Source organism: Armigeres subalbatus, chromosome 2 (genome assembly GCF_024139115.2).
Source record: "Armigeres subalbatus isolate Guangzhou_Male chromosome 2, GZ_Asu_2, whole genome shotgun sequence".
Classification (NCBI taxonomy): domain Eukaryota; kingdom Metazoa; phylum Arthropoda; class Insecta; order Diptera; family Culicidae; genus Armigeres; species Armigeres subalbatus.
Window position 1 is genome coordinate 6,172,174 of NC_085140.1, and position 17,316 is coordinate 6,189,489.

At 39.2% G+C, this 17,316-nt stretch overlaps 1 protein-coding gene across 1 annotated transcript in view; it reads left to right on the top strand.

Annotated features, from left to right (window-relative positions):
* Window positions 1-17,316, top strand: part of LOC134208809 (uncharacterized) — a 47,942-nt gene that overhangs the window by 20,198 nt on the left and 10,428 nt on the right. The window contains exons 7-8 of the mRNA XM_062684755.1: window positions 3,408-3,596; window positions 5,775-5,845. Coding sequence (XP_062540739.1) covers window positions 3,408-3,596; window positions 5,775-5,845 — 260 coding nt within the window. The remainder of the gene's footprint in view (window positions 1-3,407; window positions 3,597-5,774; window positions 5,846-17,316) is intronic.

The window sequence follows — 17,316 nt, forward strand, 5'->3', positions numbered from 1 at the left end:
CGGACTATGGGATTCGGAGTTATGGCCAACATATTTTTTATATAAAAAATTCTCACTCACTTTTTAGGCATTTACTCTTAGCTGATTTACTCGCAACAAGTTACATTCGACGTAGAATATTGTCCAATTGTTTCGTAGGGGCTGTCCATAAACCACGTAGACTCTTGAGGGGGGTGGGGGATGGGTTTCGAAAAAGTCTACAATAGTCTACGAAGGGGGACGGGGGGTATACCGAAAGTCTTAGTAGACTTTTTGATTTTATGTTTTTTAAAAGCGATTTATACAGTAGCTGCGTGCAAAGGTCACTTGTTTGATTTTTTGATTTTTTTAGGATGTTTTTGGCTTTTTTTCAAGACTTTACCGAAATAATCTCTTGTATTTCTCCTTAAAAATTTAATGAATTTCACTAAAGTAAAAGTCTGAGCTACGGTTTAAAACTATCATGGATTTCACCCGGAAAATCTTCTGTGATGAGCAGGAAAATTCTGCAAAATATTTCCAAACCAAACTTTCGATTTTTTTTCAATATCTTCACTTGGATTTTACTGCAGATTCTACTAGAATTTCGTTTAATTTTCGGCAGGAACTTCTTTGCAAACTATGGAAATTATGTCGTACTTCAACGGATTTATTTTGGGAATTTACAAAGGAAGCATTTTGGAATATCCAAGAAAAAGTCTTTGGAATGCCCAAAAGATATTCTTTGGAACTTGTAAAGGGAATTCTACAAAATTTCCGCGAGAAACCCTTCAGAATATTCACTGGAGATTTTCTGGGAAGTCCCCGAAATTTTTTGCTTAATTTCGGAAATTCTTTGGAATTTTCGCGAGGAATTCTTTGCAAATATAAGAAAAAATATTTGAAATGCCCGTGGAAAATTCTCCTTCGTAAATTTCTTCGGCAGTTCTAATGCAAATTCTTTGGAATTATCGATGGAAAATTTTGGGAATTTCTAAATAAATTGTTGAAAACTTCCACGAGATATTATTTGAATTTCTCACCAAAAACAGTTCGAGTTTCCACTAATAAAATATTTACATTTTTTGTAAAAAAAGCCCTTCTAATTTTCATGAAAATTTATTCGAATTTTTACGAGTAGTTCACAAAAAGTTCAACTAAAAATTCTCCATAATTTCCACCGAAAATTATTCAGAAAATATTTTTTGGAATGAACATAATATTTATTTAAATTTCCTCAAGAAATTGCTCCCACTTTGCAAGAGAAATTAAAAAATATCGTAGGAAACCATTCTAAATTTCCACGGGAAATATTTCGGAATGTCCGTTTAAACTAAAAATTACCTCGGGAAATAATTCTAAATTTTCACGGAAAATTACTAGGGTTTTTTAACGGGGAAACTTTTAGAATTTAGAAGAAAAATCTTGGGAATTCAACAGATGCTTATTCAGCGGGATACTGCATGGAATTTAAAAAAAAAAGCACCGGTATTATCACGGAGAGTTCTTGGAGTATTTCAAGGTTATCAATTGGGAAATCCTACAAAATTTCCGCGCAAAATTTATTGGAATGTAGACTTGACATTCTCAAAATTTCAACTCGAAATTTTTCTGAATTCTGAAAATTCACGATTTTTACAATTATGAACCGGCGTTGAGAATTATAGGTCAGATGCGTGACAGATTTTATCAGTGGCGAGCCGATGCAAAAATGTGGACGATGGTGCACCATGGTGCACACCTCTAGGAGGAATTGAATTCAACAGTATTTAAATTAATTGGCTTTGAGATTTGATTTCAGGAGTTATGGACAGAGGATTAAATTTGATTTCGTTTCAATTTGGTTTTTGTTTTGTTGGATTTTGTTCAGCGTGATTTTGTTAAGGTGTTTTGTAAAATTTGGTAAAGTCTACGTAAACATCATGGGGGGGGAGGGAGGGGTTTTGAAAAAGTCTACGAAAGTCTACTGTGGGTTTCGAAGTTATGGCCAAAATACATTTTTCAAAATCTCACTCATTTTAGTCACATATGTACCCTCAGCCGATTTCTATACCAACATTTGAAAAGGGCGTAACAGCCAAAATGTATTCCTTCTGATTCTTTGTCTACATATATAGCTATATATGTAGGCAAAGAACCAGAAGGAATACATTTTGGCTGTTACGCCCTTTTCAAAAGTTGGTCTAGATTTGCTCGCAAGAAGTTGCATTCGATGCAGAATCCGGTCCATTGTTTCCTGTTGAAAATTGGCCGGATCGGACTATAGGCTCAGAAGTTATGGTCAAAATACTTTTTTTTTCACCAAAAGTGCGTAGAAATTACTCACTCGAAAGAAATGAGAAAGGCACCATCACCGCTAGGTGGATTAATCTGGGTTTTTTACTGAATAATCGCGTAAAAAAATGTCACTCATTTTTCGGGCACTTATCCTCAACCGATTTACTTGCAACAAGTTGCATTCGACGCAGAAAAGTTTCTCATTGTTTCCTATTGAAAATTGGCCAGACCGGACTATGGGATCGGAAGTTATGGCCAAAATACTTTTTTTACTGAATAATCGCGTAAAAAAGTGTCACTCATTTTTCGGGCACTTATCCTCAACCGATTTACTTGCAACAAGTTGCATTCGACGCAGAAAAGTTTCTCATTGTTTCCTATTGAAAATTGGCCAGACCGGACTATGGGATCGGAAGTTATGGCCAAAATACTTTTTGCCTTTCTCGTATACTAAGTATACGTAAAGGCTATATGATCGCTCCAAAAACAAACTTTTTATAGAAGGCCCGGAGACCCATAGTGTTATATACCGATCGACTCAGCTCGACGAATTGAGGTGATGTCTGTGTGTATGTGTGTGTGTGTGTGTGTATGTGTGTGTGTCTGTGCGCACCCCACCCAAAAAAAAATGTCACTCATTTTTCAGGTACTTATCCTTAACCGATTTACTCGCAACAAGTTGCATTCGACGCAGGATACTCTACCGTTGTTTCCTATTGAAAATTGGTCAGATCGGACTATGGGCTCGGAAGTTATGGCCAAAATACCACTATTTTTATTTAAAAAAATGAGTAAAATAATGTCACTCATTTTTCAGGCACTTATCTTTAACCGATTTACTCGCAACATGTTGCACTCGACGCAGGATACTCTACCATTGTTTCCTATTGAAAATTGGTCAGATCGGACTATGGGCTCGGAAGTTATGGCCAAAATACCACTTTTTTTTTATTAAAAAAATATCACTCATTTTTCAGGCACTTATCCTTAACCGATTTACTCGCAACATGTTGCACTCGACGCAGAATACTCTCCCATTGTTTCCTATTGAAAATTGGCCAGATCGGACTATGGGCTCAAAAGTAATGGCCAAAATACTATTTTTATAATGCACGAGAAAGGCACCATCACCGCTAGGTGGATTAATCAGGGTTTTTTTTCTGTATCCTTAGTCGTTTTTCTTCTGGATTCACGGAGGCAAGGAAAGAGGTCCGCACACTGGCGTTGTGTATCATCATTTACGGAACACCATTCGAAAGCTACCGAAGCAAATGCTAAAATTTCAACGTAAAAGGAAGCTCTCCGAGGAATCTGAACCAATCTCCGATGAGTTGTACGAAAGGGCATTAGTGCTCACAAGGGTAGAGAGTACAAGGGTGAACTTGCTACACATAATCAATGAGATGATCGCTTGCTTTGGAATTCATAAAGAGATGTTACGAAAGGGAAAATCATCGGAGGAGATATTACAGACATTCCCTCATCTACTGTCATTCAAAGGGCTAATGGTGAACACATATTTCATTTAATTAATTTAGTTTCCATCTATACAGATAACACTGAATCAAAAATGTAACGCCATAATACACGGTTCGAGGCCACATCTCCCCATCCTCGGTTGCGCCTTACGTTCGCCATATTGCCTACCTAGCTCGCTTCGCTCCACGCTGCAACCGAATCCGAATTGCACACCATCTTTGCAGTGTTGCTGTCCGACGTTCTCATACATGACCTCAGGTTTTATAAGCATTTTGTACATGACACATTTGGAGCAGGTGTGAATTTTCTTTGAAGTATCTTCTGGAACCTATGGTGGGCACAGTTATGCACCTTCGCATTCTTTTCGTAATTATTCAACCTCTTGGCAATGATCTCAGGACGAATTCATCGACGACCACGAAGGAATCCAGTCACCTTTTCAAATATGTCCATATTATCCTCGAATCTGATAATCTGGTAATATCAACGCACCCTCTGACCTATGTTCATATTATCCGCGAAGCAAACAAATCCATTACCTTAGTTTCATGGTATCGAAATTAAATCAATTTTAAAAAAGTTACAATTTATTCACAGCTTCATCAAGCCTTCAATAGGATATGCCTGAAGGAGATGCCTGAAGAGCCTGATTTGCATTAGGTTTTCACCGATTTTTTTATTTTGCTGCCAACCAGATACGGCGAGGTGGAAGATGGTTAGTCATACTTTTGATTTCGAAACCTATTGTTCAATAACTAAATCATAAAACTATATCGGCTTTTAGTTATCATTCGTGGATGCTTGCGTCTGATGGCATCAATGCCGATACGCGGTCAACGCACTATGGGGAATCAGGTGGCCGAAAATAAAAAAAAAATCTACTTTCTCTGATTCGTAATTCAAGTTGACCTACTAAATGCTAATGCTTTGGAGCATTAAACCCCAGCATATAAGGGAGCGTCCATAAATTACGTAACGCTTAGAGGGGGAGGGAGTTGAGTTAAGTGTGAAGATCCATACAAAATTTCATACAAAAAGTGTGACGAAAAGTTTTAAAAAAATCTATGCTGCACTGCAATTAACTCTCAATAAAATGTCCATCAGATCCAACGTCCCTTCGGCCGAACGACCATTTCACGAAAAGTCATTCAACCAAACGTAATTCTACGACACGTCCTATAGCCAGTCTACAATCTACATACATATTTATAGATAGAAGATAGAAGTTTGTTATAATGTAAAACATGTCAACATTTGTAAGGAAGGAACAATGACGTGAACATTTTTCAAGTGTTATTTTACGAAAAGCGAAGCAAAGCCAAAGTTTCCTCAATAATTTGATTTTGCGTTGAAAAGAAGTTAACGTATACACAAAAAAAAACAAACTGGAGTTTTGATACAAAAATAATGGTCAACTGACGCTTTTCATTTCAACAATCGCAGAACAGTTGTCTATCGATAGGCTGTTGCATTAAGGGATCAAATTTATATTGCCCTATTTAAGGCTTTGATAAACTCAATGATGAGGGAGGCATTCAAAACAGTTATTTGATTAAATAGTATATCGTTTACATGTAGCTAATATACATGCCTCTGCTTCATGGAAGCTCGTTCTTGGAATGGTAGCCTAACGCCGGAATGCAATCCCAGTAACTGTATCAGAATACATAAGATATGCCGCGAAATGCCTTGAAGGTGAAGATAGTGCACACAAACTTCAACTTCTCATTCCGGGAAATCTTCGCAATGCCCAACCTATAGCATAGATTTTGCACCAGCCAGCAGCCCCGTCACCAGCCCTTCGCATCTATCCAACTCGACCTACGAGTCAGTACGGTGGTTTGGTTTCGTTCGGTTCCTACTGCATCCATCCGCTCATTCAGTTGTTATTGTTGCTGCTCCCGAGGCATCCACTATTATTGTACCTATACGTACCGACATGTAAGTTGGGGAATTTATTACACTGATCTACTCAAGCGCAAGAGACACATCCATACCGTACACAATCAAGTTGCTGAAGCTGTTGTTGCTCTTGTTGAGACAGTATCACCCCGTTTCAGCTTCCCTCGCCGTCCGTAGAGGCGGTTCGTGGCCAAGAGGAAAAACAGGTTCCCTCCCGCGCCAAGCAAGCGTGAGTTCATATACATCCAGTGCACGTTGTGTTTCAGATTCCATATTCTAGAGCAAACCACATCATACCACACTCTTTCTCCTTCGGCGGGGCTCTCACTCCCAGTTGGTCGTATAAAATGTGTCTTCTACCGCTCTCTGCTCTGTGCTACGGTTCCGTTGATAAACTCTTGTTTCCCCTCCCCAGTGGCGTTCAGAACTTCAGAAGTGCTCCACAGCATCTTCATCGTCTCACAGAAACACGGCGACGCACGGTGCCGCCGCTTCTACAGATTTCCCCAAGATTGGATGGAGGGGCCTTGCTGGCATGTCTCCCCTTGGCTACCCTCCTCCGGAGTTCCCTTCTTTGCTCCAGGCCGATGCGGTGTGTCAATAACGTATGCCCCGTCGAGAAAATCCTTGCGCATTCCCTTGCGCTTCTCCTCCCGAACTGAACGTTGAATGAGTCCTCCTATCGTCTCATGCGACCGGTTGGAATAAGATGCTGTTCAAAGCGTCGCCGTCGTGTGTTGGCGGATTATGATTAGGACCGATAATGGATGATGCTTGGAAGTTCATGTTCTTTTACGATGATCGGTTCGTTTCGTTATGGGCAGGGTTGTAGCTGTTAGGTTGCCTTCAAATTAGATATCGCTATATCGTGAAAATTAATTAAACGTTCATCAAAATACTATTCAAAATTGCAAACAAACTATACTTCAAACTTATATGGAGATATCTAAATATTTTACTGAACTCGGATGAGATCACCGTGGGTTTTTATATTTTTGATTTGTTGTTTTTTTTTTCGGTGATAATAATACACATAAAATTTACGTTTTCTAAAAAAACGATTCGGGTTAGGTAGGATCCATTAATTATGTAACGCAAAAACTGTACCTTTTAAAGTTTTTGAAGTTATTTAGTTCTCGTGCTCAGTATCTGTAGCAAAATTAAACTGATTTGGTCCGGTCTTGGTATTAGAAAATACGCGATTGATTTCTCTTTTGTGTATAGAGTATGATACAGAATTGTTGCTTTCGACTGTGACTGATTATTGACGACGGTATTTTTCGGCTCTTTCAGTCTTTATGATAAGCTAAAACGGGTTTTGCGTCTACTGTCCGACGTTTCGGTGTTTATTACACCTACTTCAGGGATTTAGAGGCTGCGTTCCCTGAAGAAGGTGTAATAAACACCGAAACGTCGGATAGTGGACGCAAAACCCATTTTAGCTTATCATAAAGACTGAAAGAGCCGAAAAATACCGTCTTTAATAATATGATACAGGATTGATGCGTTCGATTAGGATATTTATTTGTGACTGGCTCGATCTATCTGGCTCTTACCTACTTGATATATGAGATGCACACGGTCTAACGATTATTATTATTATTTCAGACTAAGGCCGAAGTGGCCTGTGCGGTATGTAAGAGTCTTCTCCATTCGGCTCGGTCCATGGCAACACGTCGCCAGCCACGCAGTCTACGGAGGGTCCGCAAGTCATCTTCCACTTGATCGATCCACCTTGCCCGCTGCGCACCTCGCCTTCTTGTGCCCGTCGGATCGTTGTCGAGAACCATTTTCACCGGGTTATTGTCCGACATTCTGGCTACGTGCCCGGCCCACCGCAGTCGTCCGATTTTCGCGGTGTGAACGATGGATGGTTCTCCCAACAGCTGATGCAACTCGTGGTTCATTCGCCTCCTCCATGTACCGTCCGCCATCTGCACCCCACCATAGATGGTACGCAGCACTTTCCTTTCGAAAACTCCGAGTGCGCGTTGATCCTCCACGAGCATCGTCCAGGTCTCGTGTCCGTAGAGGACTACCGGTCTAATGAGCGTTTTGTAGATGGTCAGTTTGGTACGGCGGCGAACTCTATTCGATCGAAGCGTCTTGCGGAGTCCAAAGTATGCACGATTTCCAGCCACTATACGCCTCCGAATTTCTCTGCTGGTATCATTTTCGGCAGTCACCAGTGAGCCCAAGTACACAAATTCTTCTACCACCTCGATTTCATCACCACCGATGCCAACTCGCGGTGGGTGGCTCACATTGTCTTCTCTTGAACCTCTTCCTATCATGTACTTCGTCTTCGACGTGTTGATGACTAGTCCGATCCGCTTGGCTTCCCTCTTCAGTCTGATGTAGGCTTCCTCCATCTTCTCAAAGTTACGTGCCATAATATCTATGTCGTCGGCGAAGCCAAATAGCTGGACGGACTTATTGAAAATTGTGCCACTCGTGTTAATCTCTGCTCTTCGTTCCAAAGCGATGTTGAATAGCAGACACGAAAGACCATCACCTTGCCGTAACCCTCTGCGGGTTTCGAAGGGGCTCGAGAATGCCCCTGAAACTCGAACTACGCACATCACCCGATCCATCGTCGCTTTGATCAACCGTGTCAGTTTATCCGGAAATCCGTTTTCGTGCATAAGCTGCCATAGCTGGTCCCGATCGATTGTATCATATGCGGCTTTGAAGTCGATGAATAGATGATGTGTGGGCACGTTGTATTCGCGGCACTTCTGCAGTACTTGGCGAATGGCGAACACCTGGTCCGTGGTGGAGCGTTCGCTCATAAAACCCGCCTGGTACTGCCCCACGAACTCCCTTGCAATTGGTGCTAGTCGACGGCATAAAATTTGGGAGAGTACCTTGTAGGCGGCGTTCAGCAATGTGATTGCGCGGTAGTTGCTACAATCCAGCTTATCGCCCTTTTTGTAGATGGGACACACGACACCTTCCATCCACTCCTGCGGCAAAACTTCCTCCTCCCAAATCTTGGTAATGACCCAGTGCAGCGCTCTAGCCAGTGCCTCACCACCGTGTTTAAATAGCTCTCCTGGTAGTTGGTCAACCCCAGGGGCTTTGTTGTTCTTCAGCCGGCCAATCTCCTCCTGGATTTCCGGTCTAACGATATTGGTTTTGATTCTACCTACGCTGCTACCATCGTTCACTACGGTGATTATGAAGTTATTTATATGTGATGGAGTGAGAGAACTATCTTTCCTAATCAAGTTTCACATTAGCATGGTTCAATTCTATTTTGGACCGTCCACCGTTGAAAAGTTTTCTTTTCGAACAAACCCTATTTGTCTAGCTATAAGGTGGACCGACACACATGTACTTCTATATAAGCAATTCTTCGGATTTTTACACGTGCTTCTTCGGGTTACGATGATGGCTCGAGGCCCATCGGATGCATTCTAATGCACTGCAGGGGCTTGTTAACCGATGGTTTGCTGACATCGACTTTCAATCGTTCGGCGATCCGCAGACTCTTCATAACCACCAGGTTGGAGGTCCGACGAGATCGATGGGTTGCCGACTGATTGTGTTGAAGTTTGGATCCAAAGGGCTGGATAGTGATGGAAATCCGGTGGGTTGATTCCATCGTTCGAAGGGAGTATTCTCACGGTTGCAGGACGTTGGTAGAGGTAAGTAAGAAAACTATTTTGAGCTTTTTAGTGGAATGTTTTCACCTGTCATAAGACGAGTTTAGACAATCCCATTGAATTCCACCACTTAATTGTATCTTGACAGATACGTATTTCGACCTCAAAGGTAAGGCCGTCTTCAGTGTCTCGTACTTGACTCGACTTCAGTGTCTCGCAAGTCGAGTCAAGTACGAGACACTGAAGACGGCCTTACCTTTGAGGTCGAAATACGTATCTGTCAAGATACAATTAAGTGGTGGAATTCAATGGGATTGTCTAAACTCGTCTTATGACAGGTGAGAGGTAAGTAGTCGTTTAGCAGCACCTGATGTCGTCGAATGGCCAGAGTGCCAAAAGAAGTAGTCTCATTTGCCAATAAATAGATAAATAAATGTATAAATAAATAAGTAAATAAATAAAGCATCTGAATTAATAATGAAAATCTACAATCGGAATACATAACAAAAATGAATAAATAATAAATAAAGACCTGCAGACCTGCAGGCCTGCCCAACCTTTTCAAGCCACGGGCCAATTTTCAGAATTGTACATATTTTTATACATTTTCAAAATAACCAAAGTAAAATACTTTTTTTTAGAATGGCATTTAATTTTACAGAATGGCTAAAATTGTTTCAAAGAGAAACTAAACACGATTTAATTGCGTTTGAACATTTTTTTGTGTGCTTCTTTTTTTCTTGACCTGGAATTGTTGGCTTCTTTCAATACTCGACGCATATGATGATGATGATGATGATGATGATGATGATGGTCCCGCCACATACCCCTACAAAGGTTTGAGATGGACGAGCTATCTTTAAGATAATTAAATAAGATCAATGTAATCGGTTTTGCAAACAAACGATCCGATTGTATATACAGATATAAAATCCAAAATAAAATTCCATACTGTACAGCAAAAATAAATTGGTAAAATGAACTAAAGAACTACACCTAGAATTTTTGTAATCAACAGTAGTGATACATGGAGCTCATCAAAAGCTAAACTTGTGAAACCTCTCGCACAGATTTCAAAAGCTCCGCCAAACATCGCGTTCTTTTCACAAACCAATATCGCAATCTAAAACTCACATGTATCTGAACATGGATCATTAGGTTCGACAACCAAACATCAAAACTTGTGTAACCGCTCCGTCGATAACAAAAGTTTCGGAACAACCGCGAGTACAAAATAATCTACCAGAAGGCTTACTACTAATTCAAGAGCATGATTCAACAGTTCGAAATATGCAAGTTTTTAAATAAATTCAAAATCATTCATATCTGTAATCCGCGCGCGATGCTCAAACTTTTGTAGACTACACAAAGAAAGGTTCAAAAATAAACTACGTCAATAAATTAAAATCCATCATCATCATCGAGGCGAACGTTATAGCTTATTAATGCCTCAATAAATAATAAAAATAAAAAATGGTCCATAAAAATCATCCGTGGTTAAAAACTTCGTCAAGATACGGGTAGCTGTTCAAAAGGCAGCTTTGACGTGTGAAATACATTGTCTCTTAAACTGTGTTAGCGTGACTGCACGTTTGATGTGTGAAGGCATCGAATTGAAAACATTTAAGGCTCCGTCAGACGTTGCAAGCAAATCACTCGTGCGAGCGAATGATTTCTGAGAGCACTCGCAATTGCAGTCACACGTAGCAATTTTTTACTTTAAGCAAATGACAGATTTACTCTCATGCAAATATAAACAAAAACGAAAAACTTGTTTTTCGGCCACAAAATCTAATTTCATTCCTATTTTTGCAGTGCAACACTGCCACCTGAAAACGTTTTCACTTTTGCGAGCGAAAAATTTGCTAGTGCTGCACTAGCAAGCGCAATTTCGTTTCTGCGAGTTGAAAATTTTTAACGCTTAGCAGTCACACATTGCAAGCGAGCGTTTGCTTACGAGTTGTCATTTGTTTGCATGCAATCACTTTCAGTGTAGTCAGACAGGAAATTTTTTGACAGTTGTCACTTTCTGCGAGCAAAATGCTCGTTGCGAGTGATTTGCTTGCAACGTCTGACGGCACCTTTATACCTTTAAAAAACAAAGAGTTTTGTGAAGCGCCATACAGAAAATAGGGTGTTCTCACATTATCCGCGTGTCTAGTATTATAACTATGAATATCACTTCCTCTTTCAATTCGATCACACAAATATCGAGGCAGTAAACCGTTTATTACTTTAAAAATGAACACCATAGTCAAGTACACTATTCTTTGCTTCACTGACAGCCATTGTAAGGCGTCCAACAGGAAAGTTGAGGAAGTGAATCTATCACATTTTAAAATCAAACGCATTATTTTATTTTGTAAGCGCTGCAATCTCGATATTTGTGTTTCGTTAGCCAAGAAAAGGATGGAAGGACAAAAGTCCAGATGAGGAGAGATGATTGATTTATACAAGAGTATTTTGCTACCAATAGTCAAATCGTGTTTTAATCGACAGAGCATTCCATACTTCTTGGCTATTTTCTTGATAACATTGTCAATATGTATGTCAAATTTTAGCTTGTCATCAATAATCACGCCAAGATATTTAATATCGCGGACGCGATCAATTGTCTCATCATCAATTTTAACAGAGACATCCTCATTTACTCGGGTTCGCGAAATTACCATGTATTTTGTTTTATTAATATTCAATTTCAAATGCTAGTTTTTTTTTTTTTTTTTTTTTAACTGATTTTATTTGCTAATTATCTAATACATGCATGCATCTCTTAGACTAGGTGTTCCGTGTTTTCTTAACACTATCATCCTTATTTGCTATGTTACGCTTTTAGTTATTATTAATACATTTCAATTGCCTCTGGCAGTTAGAATTTTTTCCTCTGGTTGAATTGAACCATGTAGGAATTACAATGTTTTCAACTTAAACTAAACTTAACCTATTTTATACTAAGGGTACAAGGAGTTAATCGTTGCAATAGAAGATTGCAACGATTTTTATCTAAAATTGAAATTATTTTGTTGGACATTTGTTGCAATGTCTCAATATTAGAAATTCTATGAAGTTCATTGGTACTATACCACGGAGGCAACTTCAGAATCATTTTCAAAATTTTATTTTGAATCCTCTGGAGTGCCTTCTTTCTGGTATTGCAGCAACTAGTCCATATTGGCACAGCATACAACATGGCAGGTCTAAAATTTGTTTGTAAATCAAAAGTTTGTTCTTAAGACAAAGTTTTGATTTTCTGTTTATAAGTGGATATAGGCACTTAATCTATATGTTACATTTGGCTTGAAGGCCTTCAATGTGATTTTTCAAAATTAATTTTTGATCTAGCAGAAGTCCTAAATATTTAGCTTCGCTAGACCAATTAATTGGAACCCTATTCATAGTGACAATATGTCTGCTAGAAGGTTTCAAATAAGAAGCTCTCGGCTTATGTGGGAAAATTATAAGCTGAGTTTTGGAAGCATTCGGGGAAATTTTCCATTTTTGCAAGTAAGTGGAGAAAACATCCAAACTTTTTTGCAATCTACTACAAATGACACGAAGGCTACGCCCTTTGGCTGAGAGACCTGTGTCATCTGCAAACAAAGATTTTTGACACCCTGGTGGTAAATCAGGTAAGTCAGAAGTAAAAATGTTATACAATATGAGCCCCAGTATGCTGCCTTGGGGGACACCAGCCCTTACAGGTAATCTATCAGATTTAGTATTCTGATAGTTTACCTGCAGCGAGCGATCTGATAAATAATTTTGGATCAGTTTAATGATGTACAGAGGAAAATTAAAATTCATCAATTTTACAATCAAACCTTCATGCCAAACACTGTCAAATGCTTTCTCTATATCAAGAAGAGCAACTCCAGTCGAATATCCTTCAGATTTGTTGAGCCGAATTAAGTTCGTAACTCTTAATAACTGATGAGTGGTTGAATGCCCATGGCGAAAACCAAATTGCTCATCAGCAAAATAGAATTGTCATTAATATGAACCATCATTCTATTTAAAATAATCTTTTCAAACAGTTTGCTTATTGAAGAAAGCAAACTGATTAAGCGATAACTAGAAGCCTCAGCTGGATTTTTGTCCGGCTTCAAAATAGGAACAACTTTGGCGTTTTTCCATTTAGCTGGGAAGTATGCCAATTGAAAACATTTGTTAAATAAATTAACCAAAAAGGATAAAGAGCTCTCAGGAAGTTTTTGATAAGTATGTAAAAAATACCATCATCACCTGGGGCTTTCATATTTTTAAATAGTAATAGATCTCATTTCATCCAAATTAGTTCCCAACGAAGGGTCAAAACATTCTCTTGATTGAGAATGTCTTCGAAGCTCCTTGTAACCTGATCCTCAATTGGACTAGTGAGACCTAGACTAAAATTATGGGCACTCTCAAACTGCTGAGCAAGTTTTTGAGCCTTTTCGTATTATTTAATAAAATTTTATTTCCCTCATTATGTGCTGGAATTGACTTTTGAGGTTTTTAAGAATTTTTGTTAATTTCCAAAGGGTTTCGAACTGGGATCCAACTTCGAGACATTATTCTCAAAGTTGGTATTTCTCAGAATAGCGAAACGTTTTTAATTTCTTTTGCAAATCTCGCCAAATAACTTTTAACGCGGGATCGCGAGTTCTTTGGTATTGCCTTCTTCTCACATTTTTAAGACGGATCAGTAGCTGAAGATCGTCGTCAATAATAATGGAGTTGAATTTAACTTCACATTTCGGAATTGCAATGCCTCTGGCTTCGACAATTAAATTTGTCAAAGATACGAGAGCATTATCAATATCACTTTTGGTATCGAGAGGAATATCAACATCAAAATTCCTATCGATATACGTTTTATATAAATCCCAATCAGCTCTATGATAATTAAAAGTAGAGCTGATTGGATTATAAATGGCTTCTTGTGAGATTTCAAATGTCACAGGAAGGTGATCAGAGTCAAAGTCAGCATGAGTTACCAATTGGCCACACAGCTGACTTGAATCCGTTAAAACTAAATCAATTGTAGAAGGATTTCGACTGGAAGAAAAACAAGTTGGTCCATTGGGATATTGAATAGTATAATATCCCGCAGAACAATCTTCAAATAAAATTTTACCATTGGAATTGCTTTGAGCATTATTCCATGAACGGTGTTTGGCATTGAAGTCACCAATTACGAAGAATTTTGATTTGTTGCCAGTCAGAATTTGAAGATCAGCTTTCAACAAATTCTTTTGCTGCCCATTGCGTTGAAAAGGCAAGTAGGCTGCAATGAAGGAAAATTGTCCAAAATTTGTTTCAACAGAAACTCCCAAGGTTTCAAAAACTTTGATTTCGAACGAAGAAAATAATTTATGTTTGATACGTCTATTAATGACAATGGCGACCCCACCACAGGCGCTGTCAAGACGATCATTTCTGTAGATAAAATAGTTTGGATCTCTTTTAATGGAGAGTCCTGGTTTTAAATACGTTTCAGTTATAATGGCAATATGCACATTATGAACTGAAAGGAAGTTGAATAATTCATCTTCCTTACCCTTTAGAGAGCGGGCATTCCAATTTAGAACTTTCACACAATTATTTGGATCCATTGAAACGGAGTCCGATAACAATTTTGTGTGTGTACTTTATACCAACCTGAACAGCTTCAGGAATGGTATTTGCTTTGAACATTGCATCAATCATGTGATGCAATTGTTCAGTTAAAAAATCAAAATCGGAAGCAGTCATGCTACCTGAATCGGCAACATAACCGTTATTTTCCGTTGGGAAATGGGTATAAACCTCATTTTGAGAAGAGAAATTTTGTCTACCAGCAGCGATGTTTGCATACGTAGGTACATTCGAAAAATTGGAATTTACTGAAGTGCTTGCTACCCGTTGACGAGCGGCAAAATTTGTTTGTGAATTGTGGTGGGTATGAATTGCTCGACCGGTAACCGGTTTCGAAATTTGAGCGTTTGAAAAATTTCTACCCGTCGAATCTGGGATCCGATTGGAATTTCCCGTCATCAATTTTAATTCAAAACTTTTTTGCGTGAAGGGCATTCCCAGAAATTGGATTTATGATTGCCCCACAGTTTGCGCACTTAAATTTATTGGAATCTTCTCTCACAGGACATGCGTCCTTGGCGTGAGAGGTTCCACCACAAATCATGCATTTAGCATCCATGTGACAATGTTTGGTTCCATGACCCCACTTTTGGCACTTACGGCACTGGGTAGGGTTTTGAAATTTCCCCAGGCCTGCGGAAATGTTCCCATGTAACACGGACATGAGACATAATACAGGCCTTTCCAAACTTTTCATATTATTTAGTTAACTTTTGTTAAAATGAACTAAATAAAATTCTTGAGAAATGCCCTCTGGGAAGTACCAGAATGGGATTTCTTTTCATCTTAATTACTTGGACTGGTGAAAATCCAAGTAATTGAGAAATTTCAATTTTAATCTCATCCAGTGATTTGTCATCACTGGGGAGACCTTTCAAGACGACTTTGAACAATCGCTCAGTTTTGTCGTCGTATGTGAAGAATTTATGGCGCTTCTCAGTTAAATAGTGAAGAAGACGTTTGCGATCGTCAAAGGATCCCGGCAAAACGCGGTAGTCACCCTTCCTAGCAATCTGAAATGAAACCTTGATTCCCTGAAGGTTACTCAAAATCTCATTCCGGAAGCCAGAAAACTCGGCAACAGATACCACAATTGGCGGAATCCTTTGCTTTTTCGCATGAATCGAATCACCTGGGCTAGAGGTAGATTCGATTTGCTCAATTTCATCTATAATCAAATCGAACTGATTGCTCAGTTCGATTGGAGAAGAATTATTTCCGATATTAGAGTTAGAAGGAATATCTGAATTCTCCAGCTTCCTTCTATTTTTTCCGCGCTTGGGCAGGACGGTCTTGAAACCTTGTTTCTTTGAAGGAAGTGGAGAATTCAGAGACTCCCCCTTCCTCTTGTTTTTGTTAATACTCATTGCTGAGCGTGGAGACGTGACCTTCTAAGAGGTTTTTTCCCAGAACGGTGTCCCTGCAGGATTACCACCGCTTGTCGGAATTTTACTTCCGCAAACGGGTCCAACGTAAAACGAAGGCACGGGTCCTTGCAAAGATCGTAACGGGATCAGTGGGTACAAATAGCGCTAAGAAGCACCGTTGAAATTAAAATAGCTTCGGGTAGTATTAAAAACTTCCTTCCGCAAAGAGAGAAAGAACCGCACAGCACGAAAGCACGATGCGGTCTCACAATTGCTTCTATTTCAACCATCTACTTAGAGAGTGTGAATCCTCGTTCAAGCGTGAAATGGCATCTGCTAAATTTTTAGCTGCAATGAATATCACGGTGTCATCAGCAAAAAGATTTATATCACATGTCATTTATATACATAATGAATAAAATAGGCCCTAATACACTTCCCTGCGGCACTCCTAGCGTGTTCTCCACGGGACTAGAAACAGAATCATTAAAAGCAGTCCTTTGAGATCTGTCAGAAATTCCAAAGCGCTTGATTGTGCTCAACAATAAGGGCCGAGAAATTGTCTCAAAAGCGCGTTTTAGATCCAAGAACACAGCAACAATCGTATCTTTACGCTCTACATTTTCCTTCCATTTAGCTAATACCAAGTTCAATGCGGTTTCACAAGAATGACCTTCTCGATATCCCGATTGTTCCGGTATCAGCAAGTTATTTCTATTCAAATACTCAAGCAGCTGGCCTTTTACTACAAGTTCCAAAATTTTCTCTAATGTGTGCAACATATTGATAGGACGAAACTCTTCGGCTTTAATCGTCCCAGCAACTTTTTGAATCGGAATCACTAGAGATTCCTTCCAAACTTGTGGCACGTGCCCAGTTCGTAAAGATTCATTTATAAGGTCCAGCAAGTTGTGTCCGATGACATCAAAGCAGTCTTGTATTACCTTGGCATTAACATTATCGACTCCAGCCGTTTTTCCAATTGAAGAGCAAATATTTTCAAGTTCTTCTAATGTTATTGGGTGAAATCCATCAAATCTACAATTAAAATTAATCGGCTGTTTTATTTCGTCAGGCTCATCAACTAACTCAATTGACTGGTTAATCAG